Source organism: Tamandua tetradactyla, chromosome 11 (assembly GCF_023851605.1).
Source record: "Tamandua tetradactyla isolate mTamTet1 chromosome 11, mTamTet1.pri, whole genome shotgun sequence".
Classification (NCBI taxonomy): Eukaryota; Metazoa; Chordata; class Mammalia; order Pilosa; family Myrmecophagidae; genus Tamandua; species Tamandua tetradactyla.
In genome coordinates, this window is record NC_135337.1 from 35,796,423 (window position 1) to 35,820,751 (window position 24,329).

At 37.0% G+C, this 24,329-nt stretch overlaps 1 protein-coding gene across 6 annotated transcripts in view; it reads left to right on the forward strand.

The window, feature by feature from the left end:
* Positions 1-24,329, forward strand: part of KYAT3 (kynurenine aminotransferase 3) — a 99,199-nt gene that overhangs the window by 34,704 nt on the left and 40,166 nt on the right. For all 6 annotated transcript variants that reach the window (XM_077120354.1, XM_077120353.1, XM_077120356.1 and 3 more), the window contains 3 exons: positions 1,847-1,905; positions 3,246-3,390; positions 16,874-17,023. In XM_077120354.1, the coding sequence (XP_076976469.1) occupies positions 1,847-1,905; positions 3,246-3,390; positions 16,874-17,023 (354 nt within the window). The remainder of the gene's footprint in view (positions 1-1,846; positions 1,906-3,245; positions 3,391-16,873; positions 17,024-24,329) is intronic.

Consider the following 24,329-nt stretch of genomic DNA (forward strand, 5'->3'; position numbering starts at 1 on the left):
GAGAGGTGCAAATAGAAATAAAAAGTCTAAAAAAGGCTCCAAAGGCTCCTTAGGCCAGTGAGGAGAAAAAGATTGAGAAACACTCATATAGAAGGATGATGTGTGCAAGAGGGAATCACATTTGAAGCCATAGAAATGAGAGAGAATGTATATTTTAAAAATTAGAATTTTTTCAGGCATCGAATTAGGAGGGAGCAGGAACAGAAGGAATAGTGAGAAAAGACACAGACCTAAACACAGATTACAAAGAAAAAAGTCTGAAAATGCATTTTGACCTCAATTACATAAATATTTTAAGTAAAATTGAAGTTGTATTTAAATCATCTGCTAACCATGCTCATTTTTTTACTATAAATCTGTAGTTTGCATTTGTAGTCATATACTGAATGAATCATTAAGCCTTAACATTTTTTAAGAGATAGCAAAGGACATTTGTTAAAATGTCTTTTATCTATCATGCTGGGACTTTTTAGTTTTATGTTCAGGTGGGTACTTAATCATAATGCTATTCTGGAAGGCACTTCAATCTCTGGAGATTACATGTGATTTACTTCACATGAGTTTCAAAGATTAAAAATATGAGAATCAAAAGGTATTTTTCTTGGTCCCATTATTGGGAATAGAATAAGAACAATGGTCTATTTAATAACCATTATCATTATCATCCTCCAGATTGAATTAAAATTACTTTAATACCATAGTAGAAAATCCTTTGTAAAAATACTGCCAATCATTTTTTTAATTTCCACCAGCTTGTTAACAGTGAGCTTGAAGCTAATTCAATACTTTTGAGAGAAAGTATAAATTTAATTTTAGAATCTAAAGAACTAAACAGTTTTATGCTGTATGCCATGATCCCTAGTTAGACTGTCACAATTTTAAATTAATGTTTTTCTACCACAGCCCTAGCTTGCTTGGTATAAGTAAGACTGATCTAAATCTCTAAAATATTTTAATAGGCAGCATTCCACTAACATTTTTACAAGGTCTTATTATGTAAAAAACAGTATAAGGGAATAGTTTAGAGTGTAGACTATCTGTTCTGGGTTGAACCTGGTTGGATTTAAATGGTACTAGATTTGTAAACTTGGGCAAATGTGAGGAGGTGTGTGATTTTAACCTCCTTTTACTCAGTTTCCTCATATGTAACCGTGGCTAATAGTAGAACCTACTACATAAGGTTTTCCTGGATATTAAATGAATTAATTGTGTGAGGCACTTAAAACAGTGCCGGGAACATGCTGAAGATGTAATATTGTTAACTGTTATGATTTAGAACCCCCTACTGAGTAGTTTTTTTTTTTTTTTTTTTACATGGGCAGGCACCGGGAAACGAACCTGGGTCCTTGGGCATGGCAAGCAAGCATCCTTGCCTGCTGAGCCACCGTGGCCCTACTGAGTAGTTTTTAAACCATTTGTTGAGTTACTCTGCCACACAAGGAACTTACTTATGAAAGTATGAGTACATCTTAACCTAAAATGATCTTCAGGGCATGACTCAGATATTTGTTTAAACTGACTTTTTTTTTTTTTTTTTTAGTATCATTACTGTTCTGCTTCATGCATTTCAGCCCTTTAAATTGATTCATTTTGGAGAATAGGGTGATATTTTTGCCCTTAGGTAAGAAGATAAACCTCTAAGGTTCGTGAGAAAAAGCATTTCCTAAAGTAATGGGTTCCTCTTCAAAATTTTGTTTTGGAGTCTAGAATTTATCTTTATGGTACTACTTAGTATCTCACTTACAAAGTGAAAACAGAGAAAGGGAAAAGTTGCTCGTGATTTTCTGGCCTTTTCGAATTTTGATTAAAGCAACTAAAAAACCCTTTCAATGTTTATATCTTTCAGAAAATGGCTTTGAAATTCAAAAATGCAAAAAGAATCGAAGGGCTTGATAGCAATGTGTGGTGAGTATGTTAGAGTAAACAGTAATAATTTGGTAGGGCTGTTTTCCTGTGTATTTATGCATACTTAGTTGGGAATTTTTAGTTTTATCCATGGTCTAGAAATAAATTTAATATAAGTGAAAATAAAATTCCTTAAGAAAGGTAACTTTGGTCTGAGCACCTTTAATTTCACTATAACATATTATTTTCTTATTTCTTATTATTTTCTTTTGCCTAGAATATGCTAAGCACTAAATAAATATTAGCTATACTGTCATTATTTATTACGACATTATCATATACATAGGACCTAAAGCAAACAAAACAGTTCAAAACAAATTTAATACAAGTATTTGTTTAATGAATTTAATACAAGGTAATTCATTTCCGGTTTCAGAGGGTTCATAGACCACCATTCCAGATTCCGCAAAGCCCTGCTTTCAATAGGCTGCACTTTCGCCTGTAATGACTGTGGCCTTTTCTGCAACCAACGGTGTACATTTGCAAGATTACTAATAAGGAACACACTATGATTATGAAATGGAAGGAGTTTAGCATTTCACACACTGACTTAGTCATTTAACAAATGTGTCAGTCCCTTTGCTAGGTGCTGGGAATATGCTGGGGGGAAAACAAACAAATTTAGTTGATGCCCTCATGGAGTTTACATTCTAATCCACGATTTTTTCTTATTTGTTCTATTCTCTAACAACTGATTAGAGAGTCCCGTAGCACCAGGGTGATTGAGAAAAATAAATCTGATTAGGAACATTACAGCTCATCAGTTTATGAAAAGGTTTTGGTGATGGATGGTGATGATGGCGCACAATGCTGTGAATGTTATTAGCACCACTGAATTATATATTTGAAAGTGGATAAAATGGGAAGTTTTAGGTTTTATGTGTTTTACCACAATAAAAATTTAAACAAAAATAGAAGGTACAACACAAAGAGTGAACCTTCATTTAAACCATGGATTACGGTTAATAGTGTTATAATATTGCTTTAACAATTGTAACGAAGGTACCTCAGTAATACAAGATGTTCTTATTAGGGAAAATCCATTGGTCAGGGTGGGGGGATATGGGAAATCTGAACTTTCTACATGATTTTTATGTAAACCTATACACAAATGCTCTAGTTTAAAGAAAACAAAACAAAAAAAATCATCAGTTCAGCCATCATTTTCTTAGGTAATCATTTTGTGGATGATAAAATTTTTGTTGGAAACTTTTTTTTTAACTGTAAGGTGAAACCATGATTTATTTTTCAGTTTTGTAATAAGACCATGAGATATGGAAAGTATAACTTTGTAATTATAGTAATGATTAATATCATTAGCTATATATGTTTAACCACAGGATTGAATTTACCAAGTTGGCTGCAGATCCTTCTGTTGTGAATCTTGGCCAAGGCCTTCCAGATATATCCCCTCCTGTATATGTAAAGGAAGAATTATCAAAGATTGCAGCAATTGATAGCTTGAATCAATATACGCGGGGCTTCGTAAGTACCACATGAGGCATGTGCTTGCATTTCGTATTGTATCATGTGTACATACTCCCATCACTTATGTGTAATTGACTTTCTGGGACCAACTGTCCCAACACAGTAATTATAAATTTCCCTACTTCCAGCCCTTCTATAGTCCCAAATGGGGCCTTAATTTATTGTTGTTTCAGGATGGGATCCTATGGCAACAAGGATATTCTCTTAAGAGATGTCTGTTCTAACACATTCGTATTTATGTTGCCTCAGCACTGACCTATTAATTACTAAATTCCATTTCTAGAAGTAGAAATTAGTTACTTTCTACCTCTCTATCCTGGCCCCAATCTTGATCTTTCTGTGATAATAATGCCTAGAATATCCAGAGATTTCCTAGAGTCATGAACTTTTGAAAATTCTGTTATACCTAAGCCAAAAACTTGTTCTTTGAAAATAAATGAATAAAAATCTATTAGGGCGGACAATGGTGGCTCAGTGGCAGAGTTCTTGCCTGTCATGCTGGAGACCCGGGTTTGATTCCTGATGCCTGCCCATGCAAAAAACCAAAAAAAAATCTATAGCTAGACTGATCAATAAAAAAGAGAAAAAACAATGAAAGAAGGGACATCACTGTACATCATACAGTCACCAAAGCAGTAAAAAGGTAATATTATGAATAATTTTATGCTAATACATTGTATAATGTAGATGAAATGAAAAAATCCTTTAAAAGATACTATTTAGTTCTCTAAAGCTGCCAGAATGCAATATACCAGAAATGGATCGGCTTTTTAAAAGGTTTATTAAGTTATAGATTTACGGTTCTAAGACCTTAAAAATGTCCAAACTAAGATATCTATGGAAAGATACCATAACTCTAAAGAAAGGCCACTGTCTGTCCAGGTTTCCCCTGTCACATGGGAAGGCACGTGGCCAACGTCTGCTCGTCCTTTCTTAGCTTCTTTGGAGCAACTCTGGATTTCTTCTCTTAGCTTCCCTTGGCTTTCTCCAGATTCTCTCTTGCTTTGCCTCTCATGGAAAGGCACATGGCAACATCTGCTGGGCTCTGATCCCTGTTTAGCATCTGTTGGCTGTATCAGCTCCTGATGTCTCCTGGAGCTTCTGAACTCTTTCTTTCTCCCTGAGTTTTTTAAAGACTCCAGTAAACTAACCAAGGCCCACCTGGAATGTGTAGAGTCACATCTCCATCTCATCAAAAGGCCATACCCACAATTGGGTGCTTCACATCTCTATGGAAACAATCCAATCAGGAGTTCCACCCTGCAATATTGGATCAGGATTAAGAAAACATGGCTTTTCAGAGGTACCTAACAATTTCAAACCAGCCAGAAACAAATCACCAAAACTGACATGAGGAGAAATAGAAAAATCAATTACTGCTATATCAATGATAGAAACTGAATTTATAATTAAAATCTTCTCACAAAGAAACTTCCCAACACAGGTGGCCTATTAGTGACTTCTATGATTCATTTAAGAAGAAATAATACTAATTCTGTAAAACTTATTCAGAAAATAAAGCAGGATAGAGAACATTCCAATTCATTGTATGAGGCCAGTGTTGCCCTGACTTAAAAACCAACAACAACAGCAAAATCCCTGATACAAAACCCAAACAAACAGAAAAATAAAACTCTATTCCAATATCACTCATGCAAAAATCCTTATATTTTAGCAAATCATTGATTTTTCTTTATTTTTTGTGCACTTCTATCCTTGCATCATGGGCTTGAGCAGGTTTGAGATGGGGGTAGTGGATCTCAAATGGGAGTATATGGAATGGGTCAGGGAGTGAGAATCTATGGCGAGCAGGGATACCCAAGGCCTGCGGTGGCACAACTCTTCCTGAGCAATGAAGAAGGCCTAACCTCTGCTTCTGGGATAAACTCACCCTCGCCATGTGATCTAAAAACCAACAGCAACAACAAAATCCCTTATACAAAACCCAAGCAAAAAGAAAAATAAAACTCTAATCCAATATCATTTATGCAAAAATCCTTCAATTTTAGCAAATCACATCCAGAAATTGATATCAAAAAGTAATACATCATGACCAAGTAGGATTTATCTCAGAAATACAGGGTTGGCTTAATATTAAAAAAATCAATCATTGCAAGTAAACATATTAATAGAATAAAGAAAGAAAAAACATAATTATCTTATTATGTACAAAAAACGCATTTGACAAAATTCAGCCCCCACTTAGTGATACATCAGAGTAGGAAAAGAATGGAACTTTCTCAATCTGACAAAGGGGATCTGTGAGAAATCTACAGGTTACGTCATGCATAATGAAAAAAGATTTGTAACAAGGAAAGGATGTCCACTCTCACCATTGGTATTTAACCTTGTACTAGAGGTCCTATGAGAAATAAAACATAACAATTGGAATGAGAAAAATAAATTTTCACAGATAATTATGGTAAGATACATAGAATCTCCTAAGGGATTCCACAAAACAGCTACAATCACTAATAAGTGAATTGAGCAGGATCACAGGACACAAGGCCAATATACAAAAAATAAACTATATTTCTATATATGAGCAATGAAAAATTGGATAACAAAGTTTATTTTCAAATACCATTTACAATAGCATTTACAATAGCATGAAATACTTAAAACTAAATTTTAAAAATATGTACAAGATCGGTACACTGGAAGATCTTTTGTGATTTATTATAACCAAAACTTTCTGAACAAGAACCGAGTTGGAAGAGAAACCTACCACCTTAGTTCAAAATTACTGTAAATGTGCAGTAATCAAGATATGTGATGTTGGCATAAAGAAAGACATTTAAATCAGTGGGATGGAGAATCCAGAAATAGATCCATGCATAAGTGCCCAATTAATTGTTCCAAAGGTGCTCAGTAATTCAATGTAGAAGAAAAAATTGTACTGGAACAAATGGCTATCTATATGGGAAAAAAATAAATCATTAGCATCATTTGTTCATCAGAGTTATACAAAGTAAAGTCACAGTGCGACACCATTTCACACCCACTAGAATGGCTGATAAAATCTGATAATACCAAGTGTTGACAAAGGTAGGCAGCTGGGACTTTCATACACTATTTATGGAAATATAAAATGGTACTATCATTTTTGAAAACTGACAGTTTTTATAAAGTTAAATATATGATCCAGCCATTTCACTGCTAAGTAATTACCCAAGAGAAATGAAAACCTATATTCACCCAATGACATACACAGATGTTCATACCAGCAAGAAATGTCTATCAACAGGTTAATGGATAAGTAGTATGGTATAGCTATTCAACAGATACTACTCAGCCAAAAAAAAAAGGATGAAATAATGATACTGAACATGAATGAATTTCAAATCCTTGTGCTTGTGAAAGAAGCCAGAAATAAAAGAGCATATACGTATGGTTCTATTTATATAAAACACTAAAAAGTAAAAACTAGTATATGATAACAAACCTCAGCAGAAAGATCAGTGGTTGTTGGTGGGGGAAGTTTGGACTGGAAAGGACATAAGGGAACTTTGTGTTATCCAGGTATACACATGCAGAATTCATCAGCTTCTACACTTAAAATGGGCACCCTTTCCCGTGCCTGCCCATGCAAAAAAAAAAAAAAGGGCACCTTCTTTAGTATATAAATTATATATCAATAAAGTTGAATGAAAGCTAGCTCCAGAGAAGCAGTGACCAAATAATCCCACTACTAAGGCTCTTTCCCATAGAATAAACACACTAGGACATAAAGATGGATATAGATGTTTACTACATCTGTACAGTGATAGTTTCTGTAATAGTAAAATTATTTATTGTATAATATGTAAACTTATAATATTTTTATAATATTACAGTTTTTGTAATAGTAAAAAATTTTTTAAATGTAGAAACAATTTGAATGCCCATCACTAGAAAAAGGTTAAATACAAATTCATACAGGAAGGGACAGGAGAGTGACTGGAAGAGAGAGGAGGGCAACTGGGCAATTTGGGAGTGCGGCTGACCTGGGAGAGCCTTCTGTACCACATACGGTAGCCCTCATTGCAGAGACCAAGGAACTGAGAGGCAGAAAGCTGGAGCCTGGCACAGAGTCACCGAGCCATGGGGCCTGCAGGAGTGCGCAGACGGGAGCATGGGACTAGGAAGTAAGTGAGGCCGCGTTCCTTGGATGCACTACCCTCACCAGCACAGCTCCGTGCCAGTGACTCTCCACATCCCTTGCACCTGAACCCCGTCCACCCGCTCCCATTCCCCGTGTTCCAGGTGCCCCTACCCCTCCAGGCCCCAGTGCACGTACCTGCCCTACACCTCCACCCCAAGTGCAGCCCAACCCACTCTCCTGCACCCCTCCCAAGCACTACCTCCCTCTCCCTGTTCACTGCAGGCTGTTGCCAGTGTGTAAAGATTGCGGGCACTAACCTCCATACCCCTGCCCATAGTGTCACACAGCCTCACCTTGCCGTCCCTGATCTCAGCGCATCCATTTATAGCACTCCCTGGCCCACGCATGCACATGTGCCCCCAATCACATCATTCAGCTCTGCGAACCGCACTTTACGGCAATTCTAGAACCGTGCATGTGCACAGCCCTCAGCCTCACTTCCCAGCTTTGAAACAGTGCTGACCTGCACAGCCAGGTCACATCTGTCCCCAATCCACAAAGGTGTAAAGCCAACCTACTGCCACAGCTCTATGCATGTGCACAAAGGGCCCTGTGCCTTAGACCAGCCAGCGCACACCAGGCTTATGCCCCCCAGACCAGTGCACCTGCACACCTACATCCTCCCTGGCTGCTGGGCGCCCACGTTCATAAGCATCATCATAACATCCCCAACCTGCCCTGAAACAAATCACTGTACTGAGTGTTCCACCCCATGCCCTGCTCCCTGCTGTACAACCATCCCACAAACACAAGGCCTTAGACTACTGAAAGAAATCAACTCCCAAAGTAAATCAATCAGGATATTTACATGCAAGGAAGACAGCAGAAGATCACTAAGCATATCACAATGCAGACAGATATAGCCCTGCCTAATGATCAAATTAAAACACCAGAGAAGACACAGACGTTGGAACAACTAATCAAAGATGTTCATGCAACTCTACTTAATAAAATAAGTGGGATAGCAAATGACATAAAGGAGATCAAGAAGACAGTAGAAGAGCACAAAGAGGAATTTGAAAGACTACATAGAAAAATAATGGAAATCACAGAGATTGAAGACTCTGTTGGCCAATTAAAAAACATACTAGAGGCACACAACACCAGATCTGAAGAGACAGAAAGAATAAGTGATACAAAGGACAGGATAATTGACTCTGAAGACTCAAAATTTGCAAATGGCAGAAAAGATGGAAAAAATTGAATGGGAACTCAGGGAAATGATAAACCAAACAAAGTGTACAAATATAAGAATCATTGGTGTCCCAGAAGGAGAAGAAAGGAATAAAGGGCTAGGAAGAGTAGTTGAGGATATAGTGGGGGAAAACTTCCCAACCCTCATAAAGGACATAAATATACAAGCCAAAGAAGCCCAAAGAACTCCAAACAGAATAAATCCAAATAGGCCTTCCCCAAGGCACGTACTAATAAGTCTGTCAAATGTTGAAGAGAAGCAGAAAATCCTGAGAGTGGGAAGAGAAAAACAATCTACTACATACGAGGGAAACCAAATAAGACTGCGTTGAGACTACTCAACTAGCACCCTGAAGGCAAGAAGGCAGTGGTTTGAGCGATTCAAGATCCTGAAAGAGAAGGACTTCCAGCCAAGAATCCTGTACCCAGCGAAATTGTCCTTCAAAACTGAGGGAGAGATTAAAGTTTTCACAGACAAGGAAGTCCTGAAAGAATTTGTCAACAAGAGACTGGCCCTACAAGAAATACTAAAAGGAGTTCTGCCATCTGAAAAAAAAAGACAGGAGAGGGAGGTCTGGAGGAGGGCACAGAATTGAAGAGTACCAGTAAGGGTGATTTAAAGAATACAAAGAGAAACAGGGAAAAGAATATATAGATCTGATGAATAAAATAAAAAAGATAAGATGGTGGAATCAAGAAACACCTTTTCAGTAATAACTTTGAATGTTAAACCTACCAATTAAAAGATACAGATTGGAAGAATGGATTAAGAAACATAATCCAGCTATATGCTGCTTACAAGAGACTCATCTCAGATACAAGGATACAAATAGATTGAAAGTGGAAGGCTGGAAAAAGATTTTCCACGCAAATTGTAACCAAAAGAAAGCAGGAGTAGCTATACTAATATTGGAAAAATAGATTTTAAATGTAAATATTTCATAAGAGACAAGGAAGGACACTATATACTAATTAAAGGCTCAATTCGCCAAGAAGATATAGCAATCATAACTATTTATACTCGCAATCAAGGAGCTCCAAAGTACATGAGACAGACATTGGCAAAACTGAAAGGAGCGATAGATGTTTCAACCATAATAGCAGGAGACTTCAGTACACCACTTTCTTCTATAGATAGAACAACCAGACAAAAGATCAAGAGAAGTTAAATAATCTGATACATGAATCAGACCTAACAGACATATATAGGTCATTGCACCCCAAAGCACAAGGTTATACATTCTTCTCTAGTGTTCATGGAACCTTCTCCAGGATAGGTCATATGCTGGGGCACAAAAGAGGCCTTTATAAATTTTAAAATATTGAAATTATTCACAGCACTTTCTCTGATCACAATGGGATGAAGCTGGATCTCAATAACCACCAAAGAATGAGAACATTCACAAATGTATGGAGATTAAATAAGACACTCTTTTGGGTCAAAGAAGAAATTACTAGAGAAATCAGTAGCTATCTGGAGATGAATGAAATTGAGAATACAACTTCTCAGAACTTACAGGATGCAGCAAAGGCTGTGCTGAGAGGGAAGTTTGTTGCCTTAAATGCCTATATTAAAAAAACAAAGAAAGAGCAAAAATCAAGGACTTAAGAGCAAAACTGGAGGAACTTGAGAAAGAACAGCAAACTAACCCCAAAGCAAACAGAAGAGAAATAACTAAGATTAAAGCAGAAATAAATGAATGGGAGAAAAAAAAAAAACAATAGAAAGAATCAATAAAATCAAAACTTGGTTCTTTGAGAAAATCAAAGTACTTCCTGGGCCACTAGCAAGACTGACAAAGAAAAAAAGAGAGAGGATGTAAATAAACAAAATCAGAACTGAGAAGGGGTGTGTTACTAGACCCTGAAGAAATAAAAGAAGTCAAAAGAGGATACTGTGAACAACTATACACCAACAAACTAGGCAACTTAGATGAAATGGACAAATTCCTGGAGACACACAAACAAGCTACACTGACTCAGGAAGAAGTAGAAGATCTCGACAAACCAATCACAAATAAAGAGATGCAGTCATCAAAAATCTTCCTACAAAGAAAAGCCCAGGGCCAGAGGGCTTCACATGGGAGTTTTATCAAATATTCCAGAAAGAACTAACACCAATTCTGCTCAAACTTTTCCAGAAAAGTGAGGAAAAAGGAACTCTACCTAACTCATTTTATGAAGCTAATACACTTTAATATCAAAACTGGATAAAGATGCTATAAGAAAGGAAAACTACAGGCCAATCTCCCTAGTGAACATAGATACAAAAATTCTCAATAAAATATTAGCAAATCTAGGGCGGGCCACAGTGGCTCAGCAGGTAAGAATGCTTGCCTGCCATGCCCAAGGACCCGGGTTCGATTCCCAGTGCCTGCCCATGTTTAAAAAAAAAAAAATTAGTAAATCTAATTCAACAGCACATTAAAAGAATTATACACCATGACCAAATGGGGTTTATACCAGAAATGCAAGGATGGTTCAACACAAGACAGTCAATTAATGTAATCTAGCACTTGACAAATCAAAAGTGAAAAATCACATGATCATCATGATTGATGCCATAAAAGCATTCGACTAAATTCAGCATCCTTTTCTGATAAAAACACTTCAAAAGATAGGAATCAAAGGTAACTACCTCAATATAGTAAAGGGAAGATATGAGAAACTGATAGCCAGCATCGTACTCAATGGAGCGAGACTGAAAACCTTCCCCTAAGATCTGGTAGAAGACAGGGATGCCCACTGTCACCACTATTACTCACATTGTGCTAGAAGTTCTAGCTAGAACAATCAAGCAGGAGAAAGCAATAAAAGGGATCCAAATTGGAAAGGAAGAAGTAAAACTTTCATTATTTGCAGATGATATGATAATATACTTGGAAGGTACTGAGAAACCTACAACAGAGTTACTTGAGCTAATAAACAAATTCAGCAAGGTGGTGGGATATAAAATTAATGTGCAAAAATCAGTAACATTTCTAAACCTAGTCAGTTAAAAAAAATCCCATTCAAAATAGTAACTAAAAGAATCCAATACTTGGGAGTGAACTTAACTAGGGATATAAAGGACTTATGGAAAACTACATAGCATTGCTAAAAGAAATCAAAGGAGATCTAAATAGGTCAAAAGACATTCCCTGCTAATGGATAGGAAGGCTAAATATAGTTAAGATGTCAATACTCCCCAAATTGATCTACAGATTCAACACAGTATCAATCAAAATTCCAACAATCTACTTTTGGAAAAGCTGACCAAATTCATCTGGAAGGGAAAGAGACCCTGAATAGCTAAAAGCATCCTAAAAAAGAAAAACGAATTGGGAGGATTAACACTCCCTGACTTTAAAACCTATTATAAAGCCACAGTGGTCAAAACAGCATGGTACTGGCACAAAGACAGAAGCATTGACCAATGGAATCAAATCGATAGTGCAGAAATAGACCGACAAATCTATGGTCAAGTGACTTTTGACAAGGCCCCCAAATCCTCTGAACTGGAACAAAATAGTCTTTTCAATAATTTGGCATGGAAGAACTGGATATCAATAGCCAAGAGAATGAAAGAGGACCCCTCTTACGCCCTACACAAAAAGTAACTCAAAGTGCATCGAACACCTAAATATGAAAACTAGCACCATAAAGCTTCTATAAGAAAATGTAGGGAAACATCTTCAAGTCCTAGTAATGGGAGGTAGCTTCCTAAACTTTACACTCAGAGCACAAGCAACAACAACAACAACAAAAATAGATAAAGGAACTCCTCAAATCAAATGCTTCTGCACCTCAGAAGACTTTGTCAAAAAGGTGAAGAGGCAGCCAACTCAATAGGAGAAAATATTTGGAAATCACATATCAGACAAAGGCTTGATTTCCTGTATATACAAAGAAATCATACAACTCAACAACAAAAGAACAAACAATCCAATTATAAAATGGGTTAAAGATATAAATAGGCATTTTTCTGAAGAGCAAATACAGATGGCTCAAAAGCACAGGAAGAGATGCTCATTTTCATTGGCTGTAAGGGAAATGCAGATCAAGACTACAATGAGATACCACCTCATACCTATAAGAATGGCTGCTATTAAACAAACAGAAAACTATAAACGTTGGAGAGGATGTGGAGAAACTGGGACACTTATGCACTGCTAGTGGGAATGTATAATGGTGCAGCCAGTATGGAAGACTGTTTGGTCATTCCTTAGGAAACTAGTGAGTTGCCCTGTGACCCAGCAATAGCACACTGGTATATACCCAGAAGAAGAGCTGAAAGCAATGACACAAACAGACATTTGCACACCGATGTTCATAGCAGCATTATTCACAATCGCCAAAAGATGGAAACAAGCCAAATGCCATCAACAGATGAGTGGATCAACAAAATGTGGTATATACATATGATGGATTATTATGCAGTGGTAAGACGAACTGATGTCCTGAAGCACATGACAAGATGGATGAGACTTGGGGACATAATGCTGAGTGAAATTAGCCACACACAAAAGGATTGATACTGTATGATTCCAGTTTTATGACCAGCATAAAGGTATAATCAGAGGCTTATAATACAGAATATAGGGGACTTAGAGATACATAGAAGCTGGAGATGGGTGAATCGTTAGGTAATGAGGTTGAATTCCAATGTAAGGGAATAGATAGGAGCAAAGGTGATTCTCTATTGGGTCTAGAAGTAATATTACCATATTGAAGATGAACAAAATTGAAAGGGGTTGTATAGACCTCCGTGTCCCACTGACTCACACTAGATATATGAATGAGTTCTCATAAGAATTATTCCAAAGATCTGATTCTTGTATAAAGAGTGTTTAAGTCCAGGGTACAGAGGGAGAACTGCTATTGCATGCTATGAGCTATATTCAAAAGCAAACCATCAGCACTACCACAGCAACAGCAGAGGTAAATAATGGGGTGAGGGATGAATTAAGAGGAGGTCTAGATTTCCTATTTGGTGAGGGTGTGTTTATTGGTTTTCTGTCTCTTGGGAACAATGAAATTATCTAAAATTGAAAATGTTGATGGACTCTGAACTTTGGGTCTCCCACATGATGCCAGGTGAATGCAGGTGACTGAAGGATGCATTGATGGAAAAGTAGATTGGCAAATGATGGTGTATACTTATGAACGAAGGTTGTGCTGCTACAAAAAGGAAGAATGTTGTGAGGCATGCAACGATGTGAATGAACATGTGGGACATTTGGTGAGACAAAATAGGCCAGAAACAAAAAAACAACAATGGTGTGGCCACCTTAGAAAATGCTTAAAAGAAAACAGGGGCCGAGATTGCAAGCTTTTAGAGCAGACACATTAAGACCTGAGTGATGAATATTATTTCTGGATTTTGAGAGGCTGTTTCATATATATATAACCTGATATTGACAGATAAGAATGAAAGCAAACAGGTTGGGGTTAAAGTAATTCAGAACACAGGGGTAAGGAAGACAGTGTGTATATTTTAGAACTACATACACTCTTTGAGACCAATGGAAGAAAGATTTCTTTGGTCTGGAATGGAAATTTTCTGTAGTACATAATCTAATTCAACCTATCTGTATAGCGCATTTGAGCAACTGAAATACAGGGAGCACAGAATAAGAAAGAGGTCATTTAATCCTGTATAGATTATTGTGATGCCTGGAAACATCCTAGAGTATATGAAGCAGATAATCAAAAAATGTTGGCAACATCACCTGAGGGAGTTTATGAAACTATTAAACCTTACCGTCAGAGAATCCCTTGAAACTGTGTCAAATTTTAGGGATACCGAAATCAATAGGATATGCCCTCGATCATGAGGCTTACTCTTATGGAGCTTATGTAGGTAGTGGAGAAGCTTAGACTACCTATAGGCATGCCTAAAGTTACTTCTGGAGGACCTCTCTTGTTGCTCAGATGTGGCCTCAGTCTCTCTAAGCCCAACTCTGCAAGTGAAATCATTGCCCTCCCTACTATATGGGACTTGACATCCAGGGGTGAAAGTCTCCCTGGCGACATGGGAGATGATTCCCAGGGATGAATCCAGACCTGGCATCATGGGATCAACAATTCCAACCTGACCAAAAGGAGGAAAAGAAGTGTAATTAATAAAGTATCAGTGGCAGAGAGAGTTCAAATAGAGTCCAGAGGCTACTCTGGAGGTCGCTCTTACATGAACCTCAGGTAGTCCTTGATACCTATCATAACCTGCCACCCCCCAACCAGGACCATTCCATCCAATCCTAAATAACACCTAGGGCAGTATATAAGATTCCACAAGGATTCCAGGCATGAGAGTAACTTTCCAGAAACCTACAACCTCCAGATGGGTCCCTGGTCCAGATAAGTCCTGAAACCTAGCCCAGTCTCTCCAGAACATCAGATAGTTCCATCTCCCTACCCCATATTAGCGACAGACCCTTCCTATATAAAAAATTCAGCATTGCCATAGCCCAAACAACCCCAAAGAGAGGTATGGAAAGATCAAAGGTGATGGTGGAATTATACATAGAAAATAGGACTTAACAAATGAATATGAATGTTGAATCAATAAATTGATATCTTTTTTAGTTTAGAGCAACTAGAAGTAAAAACCTAAAATTGTGAAATTGTAACCCATGTCAAACTCCGAAATATGTCCTACAACTAATTGTGTGCTATACTTTGAAATTTATAACTGTTTTGTGTATATGTTATTGTTCACAAAAAAAGAAGGATAAAAAAGTCGATTGTGATGATAAAAAAAAAGTATTTAAGCCCTCTCGCCTCCTATAACCTGGAACAGATAGAAGGAAAAATATGAGAGGATCGTATGGTAGCCCACGACAAATTTGGGGATCTGTCTTGTAGCTACTTGTTGAAGAGTGCTTTGAAAACTATTGCTTTTTCACATGTTATACTATACAATAAAAAAAGTTAAAAAAAAATTCATACAATGAAATATTCTAAAATTATTGGGGAGAATGACATCTATGCCTGTTGACCTAGAAGGATGTCCAATCATGTTGTATTAGATGATAAAAACAAGGTGCAGGGATATGTACATTGTACAATAAGCTATTGTAAAACAAACAAAGAAAAATGTATTTTATATGTATATATACTACATGTACATATGTTTGTCAGTATGTGTGCGTTTATTGGACTAAGCATTGGAAAATGGTCATCTTCTCAATCAGACCATGGACATTGGTCACTTCAGGGGTATAGGCACCGAGTGAAGTTCAGGAGTTCATCATTTTTTTCTTTATATATCTTTGCCTTGTTTTACTTATTATATGAGGCATGAATTTGTTTCCTAATTATAAATTTAATAAAACAACACAGACCTTGTCATTCTAAGGCAAGATATAGTATTTATATCACCATTTATTTTTCAGATCATCTTTTGCTAGAATTTGAGACTTGGCAGTAAAGTGAAATTCAAAGGAAACCTTGAATTCTCAGAGTGGTGACAACCCTCCCTTGCTCTTTCCACAAATTATGCATGTTTTCTAAGCTGAAATTTAAGTGGTCCTTTTCTTTTGCTATTCTTTTAGCTTATTTGCTATATCACCTCCTTTATTATTAATAATTACACCCAGTTTCTCTAATATTACAATATACAACATGAAAAGTATGCTATAGTTTTATTGGTTTTTATTGACTAGGTAGGTGATGTTCTGGGACATATTGGTCGATGTTCTAAAAGTAATAAAACAGTGGCAAATAAATGCATCTCAGACAAGAATGCCTCTTGTTTTACTTAGCAGCTCTTTTCTCCAGCAACAAGAAAGAGGAGATTCAGAAAATATACAGTTATTGTAGGCTTTGTGGCTTATTTTAATTGGGTGAAAATCCTACTCTTTTTGGTATGATTTAATTATTGTCAAAAATATACTGGGCATTTATTTTTATTCAAAGCAAATATTTTGAAGAAATTTTCAATATTTAGCATACTTCATGACTCTCCATGTAGAAACCCTTTGAAGGCAGGAAAATTTTCAAAAAATTTAATGCCATTAAGTAATTAAATATAATTATCTTTGGGTAATTATAAACATCAAACCCAACGTTTAATAGTTCCCATGATTTAGAGCCATATTAACAGCAAGATGTAATCCACATTATCAAATTCAAGGTTTTTTCTTCTTTTTCATCCAACAGGGTCACCCATCACTCGTAAAAGCTCTGTCCTGCCTATATGAAAAGTTTTATCAAAATAAAATTGATCCAAATAAAGAAATCCTCGTGACAGTAGGAGCATATGGATCTCTTTTTAGTGCCATTCAAGGACTAATTGATGAGGGAGATGAAGTAAGTATATTAACGTTATCATATACTTATGTCAATCATGATCATTTGTCCTGCCTTTGAATCCATTGCAACTTATTGTTCTCTTCTCTCTTTTTTATTTGTAATTATTATTGAAGTGTAACACATATGTGTATTATTGTAATACATATATGGTAAAATATACAAGTGTGAGTTGTACAGCTCAATAAATTTTTAAACACCACTCAGAGGAAGATATTTCCGGCACCCCAGGAGTCTTTGTGCCCCCTCTTAGTCTGTATTTCCCCAGAAGTACCACTCTTCTGATATCCATCACCATGGGCTGGTTTTGTTTGCTCTTTAACTTACATAAATAGAATCATGCAGTATGTTCTCTTGGGTCTGGTTTTTTGTTTTTGTTTTGTTTTGTTTTTCATTTATCATTATGTCTGTGAGAACATCCATTGTGTGCATGTAGCTCATTCTTTTTAATTTCTATGACCTGTTTAGATGAGGGCAGGTAGAAGGTGCTAGCAATGATGAGGGCCAAAGAATCTTTAGTTTTCAATGCTAAAACAACCTGAACTCAGTCAATACGTATTTGGTCAGTGTCCTTTTGTGCCGTTATTGACCTAGTAAGACAGTGTGAGGATACAGAACAAGAAGGGTAAGTGATTTCTGCCATTTAGTATTATGATGTAAGGCAACTTTATTACCTAGCTCAGTGATTTCTACCCCTACTTCCCCATTACCATTCCAAAACTCTTGCTTCAATGTTCTTGGCTTCTTTCATTGATTCAAAAAACTCACTGAGGATCTCCTATGTACAAGGCACTGTGGGAGAAAAGATTTTTAAAAGACACGTTCCACGTTTGCGTTCTCTGTCTCACAGAGAAGATAGATGTGTAAACAGATTAAGAGGAATGCTGGATGATAGTCATTCATGGAGAATATATTAATTATGCTGGTAAGAAAAGGAAGACGTCATCAACTCTGTTATTGTAGGTCTGAAAAACTCCCAAGGGAACTTGCTCGAGCTGAGTCTGAAGGAGGAATATATACCCTGATCTGTGCAGCTCTTTTTTCTGAACTCTCTTAGCACCTTATCTTGCCTTTTTAATAAGAGATATCATCTCCTTGTGTTATGTTATTCTTTTACATATCTAATTTCCTCTGCTTTGCCAGACAATAAGCTACTTAAGGAGACATTAAGCAAGTACAGTCACGTTCATATACATCATCTCCTTTAATCCTATAAAGTAGTGGAAAGTTTTAGCTCATACTTTGATCTTGTTCATCCTTTGTTGCTTCTTCCCTCTCTGCATTCTGTTAGAGTGTTCCAGCGCTCAGCCCTTGGCCTTCTTTTTCTCTATCCTTTTTTTCCTAGATGATCTCATCCAGTCGCATGGCTTCAAATACCACCTGTATGCTGATAATACACAAATGTTTTTCTCCAACCTTGACCACCTTTCTGAACTCGAGATTTGTATACCCTACAGCCCACATGCCTTTGGCATTTTTGTATCTAATAGGCACTTCAAACATCATGTATTCAAAACAAAACAATTGATTTTACTTTCAAATCTGTCCTCTTGCTGCCACCTCCCAGCAGCAGTAGTATACCAAGGATGAGTGGTGGGAACGTTCTGCCTTGGATGCAGACAGTAAAGGAAGTGAATTGTATGCATAGAATGTACAAAGCACCTGGGACCCCTCAGTCCCCATACCTGTGACTGAAACTGCCATCTTATAAAAGGGATGGGGCCACTGAGCTGGCTGCAGGGAGAAACACCAGAGGCTCACACAGGGGGACAAAAGCAAACAAACTGTTGTGTGCAGCCCAGTGAGGGCAGGCAGGTCAACAATAGTAATTAACAGGACCTTCCCATGTGTGAGGTTAACTTCAGCCCTTGCTTAGACAGCATTTCAAAGGGCTACACTGTCCTCTGTGCTACCTGTTGAGACTGATGGAAAGAGACTCCCAAAAGCTATTATGAAGTGACAGGCTGTTGAAGAGGTTTTTGAAAATGACTGGATGTTTTAAGAATCCAGTCCAAAAGAATAACTTTCTTATTCTGTGACTGGAGTATGATTATACTTTTTGATTGGAAAAACCTCAAATTTACTGATAGTACATGTAAAGAAACATTTTTGCTAAAAGAGATTTAAAACTTAAACTGTTGATGTTGGTTTGCTAATCCTTGTGATTTGATATAAACTTGCCTGTGATTTCCCAGGAGAAGTTGTTGTGTACACTATAAAAATCTAACTGACAAAAAAACAAAACAAAACACGAAACACATCCAATTGATTGAATTATGGAGGGGATATTGGTGTCCCATTGAATAATATATATCCTAATGGCTATACATTGTATATATTTGCCTGTTTGCCATTTTTAAATTTTTAACCAACCATCATGGGAGCGGGCCCTGTGAAAATTAAAATCCTTCTGCTGCTGCAAGAGATATATTAATGGCTATCACTGCTACCCTAGAAATCACTGGTAAAATTGTATAGATTAACAACATTACTAAGTGATGTTGCTTCTGATAAAATTATCCTTGATTGGCAAAATGTATCCGTGCTGGAGAAACTATGAATACTGTATGGCAACAGTATGCTCTGCTTCCTTGAATTCAGTGACTCCTTTTTTTTGCTTTTTTTATTGTATAGTATGACATATATACAAAGCAAAGAAATAAAAACGCAATAGTTTTCAAAGCACTCTTCAACAGGTAGTTACAGGACAGATTCCCAAGTTTGTCATGGGCTAACATATGATCCTTTCATATTTTTCCTTCTAGCTATTCCAGAATATAGGAGGCTAGAGGGCTTAAATATTTTTTCACAATTGACTTTTTTTCCTTCTTTTTTGTGAAAAATAACATATATACAAAGAAGCTATAAATTTCAAAGCATAGCACCATAATTAGTTGTAGAACATATTTCAGAGTTTGACATGAGTTACAAATTCACAATTTTAGGTTTTTACTTCTAGCTGCTCTCAACTAAAAGAGATATCAATTTAATGATTCAGCATTCATATTCATTTGTTAAGTCCTATTTTCTATGTATAATTCCACCATCACCTTTGATCTTTCCATACCTCTCTTTGGGGTTGTTTGGGCTATGGCAATTCTAAATTTTTGATAAAGGAAGGGTCTGTCACTAATATGGGGTGAGGAGATGGAACTCCTGATATTCTGGAGACGTTGGGCTAGGTTTCAGGACTTATCTGGACCAGGGACCCATCTGGAGGTTGTAGGTTTCTGGAAAGTTACTCTCGTGCCTGGAACCCTTGTGGAATCTTATATATTGCCCCAGGTATTCTTTAGGATTGGCTGGAATGGTCCTGGTTGGGGGTTGGCAGGTTATGATAGGTAGCAAGGTCTACCTGAAGCTTGTGTAAGGGCAACCTCCAGAGTAGCCTCTGGACTCTATTTGAACTCTCTCTGCCACTGATACTTTATTAATTACACTTCTTTTCCTCCTTTTGGTCAGGATGGAATTGTTGATCCCATGGTGCCAGGTCTGGATTCATCCCTGGGAATCATCTCCCACGTTGCCAGGGAGACTTTCACCCCTGGATTTCATGTCCCATGTAGTGGGGAGGGCAATGATTTCACTTGCAGAATTGGGCTTAGAGAGACTGAGGCCACATCTGAGCAGCAACAGAGGTTCTCCATAAGTAACTCTTAGGCATGCCTATAGGTAGTCTAGGCTTCTCCGCTACCTACTTAAGCTTCACAAGAGTAAGCCTCATGATCGACAGCATGGCCTGTTGATTTCGGTATCCCTGAAGTTTGATGCAGTATCAGGGAATTCCCTGATGGTAAGGTTTAATAGTTTCATAGTCTTTCCCCCTTCCCTCAGGGGACTTTGCCAATACTTTTTGATTATCTGCTTAACATACTCTAGGATGTTTCCAGGCATCATAATAATCTGTACAGGATTATTCTTAGTCTTTCTTATTCTTTGCTCTTTTATATTCTGTGCTCCCTGTGTTTCACTTGTTCAAATGAGCTATACAGATAGGTTGAATTAGATTATATATTACAGAAAGTTTCCACTCCATACCAAAGAAATCTTTCTTCCATTGGTCTCAAAGAGTGTATGTGGTTCTAAAATATAGACACTGACCTCCTTACTGCTATTTTCTGAATCACTTTAACCCCAACCTCTTCGGCTTCATTCTTATCTGTCAATATCAGGTTATATATATAAAACAGCCTCTCAAAATTCAGAAATAATAATCACCACTCCAGACTTAATGTGTCTGCTCTAAAAGCTTGCAATCTCGGCCCCAGTTTTCTTATAAGCATTTTCTAAAGGTGACCATACCATTGTTGTTTTTTTGTTTCTGGCCTATTTTGTCTCACCAAATGTCCCACATGTTCTTTCACATCATTGTGAATGCAATGACTCTTGACACTGACATGTCCCTGTGGTGACCCTGAAAGCTATGCCTATAAGATTGTTTCAAAAGCTGTTGGTGCCTATCAGGCATAGGGCCTCTAAGTCAAGGGGGATCTTGCAAACACCTCATGAATCTCATCTTCTTGCACTGAGTTGTACCACTTGGAGAGAAGCTAGCTGTTGTCTGACTATATGAATTGTCATCTACATGAACTGCTGCAAAGATATCCATCTGAGTTTGCCCTCCTGACAAGCTGTAGTGCCTTCCCTATATGCTTTCTTTCTTGGTAGCAAATAGAAAATTTATTGAGATACATGTAAGAGTACATGTGGGCACCCTTGCAAAGACAGAGATGAGAAAGGTGAGAGGCAATAGGCAATGTGGGGTCGTTTTCTTTTATAGATTTGCTTCACTTATGCTTCTTCCCCCTTTCTTGTTTGGGGTTTTCTCTACCTCTCCCTTCTCTCCAGAACAGTGCCTGGTTGTACGTCATACATTTGGGTGAGTCAGTTAGCTTAACCCTTCTTCATAGGTGACTCACTCAGGTGGAGGTCCTTTGGCTCACAGGTGCTGTTTGTTGCCATTCTTCTCAGATGTCTCTCCATGTTACCTGACTGCTTTTTGGAGTTTGCCTTTTGCTTAGCCAGCCAGTACCCTAAATGTAACCCTGCATCATTTCCCCCTCAGAGACTTCCATCTCCCCTTAATCTTTAGGGAATTTAGACCATGGTCTGTCTTCTGTAAGCAGTATTATTTCTTTGATAGCTGGGGCAATGAACTACTACTATTCTTCACTTGGTAAGAGCATGGCATTTAAGAGATTGAGAATCTTTTGGCAGTGTTTAATTGGGGTTCTGATTTTGAGTATGTCTTGCTTTTTCCACACTGCTACACAAGCGTAGGAAAGCATACTCGGCCTTGGTGTAAAGATTCAGCTTTTTTCCTTTTTGTAATTTTAGAGCTCAAATGAGGGCAATTGGTTCTGCTTTTTGAGCTAAAGTCCCTGGAGTCAGGGCTTTAGCTTCACTTTAGTTTGGCTATCACATACTTTACTTCTTTTGTTTTTTCATTGATGGAGCTACTTAAAAAAAAATCTGGCAAACTACAACAGAAATTTTGTCTTATTTTACTTTTACACACTTACTAGGGTTAGGCTAATTAACAGGTAGAACATAGTTTGTATACTTGCCTTGTTTTTCCTTTAAAGTTCTTTTTATTGAAGATGAAGTTTTGACTTATAGCTGATTGCCTGTACTTTTAGAGAAGCCTTAGAGTGAAGTAGTGTAACTGACAAGTTAATTTGTTCCCAAGATTTGCAGATTAGTAATAGGATAGAACATTGTTTTTAGGAATTTTAAATAATTTCTAAATATATAAATAATATTTTACCCATGCAAATTTAGCTAACAGAGGGATAGAAAAATCTCTTTTAATTGTTGTAATACTTTTTAAAGTATAATTGGTTAAACCATTGTGGCACTTCAGTTTTACAAGGTAAGACAAGAAATTTTTTGTAACAGTTTTCCTTTAAGAGTGAGAAGACTTGCTTTCTGAAATAAAGGATGATAACATCAATATAAATATTAATAAGGACATTTTTATATGATATGAAGTTTTTATTTTTTAGACAATGTACTCAGGTGGTTAAGAAAAACTTCTCTATAATTTTTTATTAAAAACAGTTTAACTTATGGAAGTGTAACCCATACCAAACTCAGAAATCTGTTCTACAACTAATTATTGCAGTGTACTTTGAAATTTATTGCTTTTTTTTTATATAGTCATTTTTCACAAAAAAAGAAAAAAAGAGAAGGAGGAGTATAATATAAAAGATAGGATTTAACAAATGAATATGACTGCTAAATTGATATGTTGATATTTCTCTTGGTCTCTAGTGTCTTGGAGTAGCTAGAAGAAAAAATGAAAAATCATGGAACTGTAACTCATACCAAACTTTAAAATCTCTTGTAACTACTTGTTAAAATGTACTTGGAAATTTATAGCTTTTTTGTATATATGTTATTTTTCACAATAAAAAAAGTTTAAAAATAAAAAGCAGTTTAGCTGAGAGCTGCATTAGCTATAGCAGACAGATTTCACTTTTATAAACCTCTTCATAACTTCTTGCAGTCAGCAGTTACTATATAAATAAAATTTATTTCTTAAGTTTTGTCAAAACTTTCCACATTTATACAGGGCCTATAGTTAGCAATTGATTTACAAAATTCACCTTTTGAACTTTATACAACTTTCCATAGTCATTCAGTTAGCAATGACTATAAGAAACAAAATTCACTTTTATATTAGGAATATGTTAATTTACAAAGTTAATAAGTTGCAGGACTTGAGCTTTGAGGCAGTTGGAAGTCAGTAAACTATGCTGCTAAGGCATTCTCAAAGGTATGGGGATTATTTCAGAAGCCTCTGGGGCAGCACTCTTTAAGTGAGCCAAGTGGGAATTTTGCCTTTTAAGTTTTTGCCATTTAAAAGCAAATAGGTTCAATTCCTGGAGCCTGCCCATGCCAAAAATAAAAGCAAATGGGTATTGAGAGTCAGAGCGAAAAGGGATACAAAAATGTGTCTTTAAAATTTAGCACTGAGAACCAGGACACAGGAGTAGGAGTTGGCTTTCAAGCTGGAAGCTTTTTACTTTCCCATTTAAATGATGTTGTTTTTGATGGGGAAAGGTTTTTTCAAACTTGACTTGAATGCGGGCTGGGACTGCTGAGCGGCTCACCCCTGGATGCCTTTATCCCACATAGACAGGTCTATTCATTTAAGGATTTCCCTTGGTGTGCAGAGAGGCCTTGATTTAGTGGGGGCCTCAGGGCTCCTACTGCTGGGGGTAAACACTAGTTGCATTTCCTAGTCTACAGTCTACAGTGGCCCCCAAAGACTGAAGAAGATTTCTCTGTAGAAGGGGGTAGG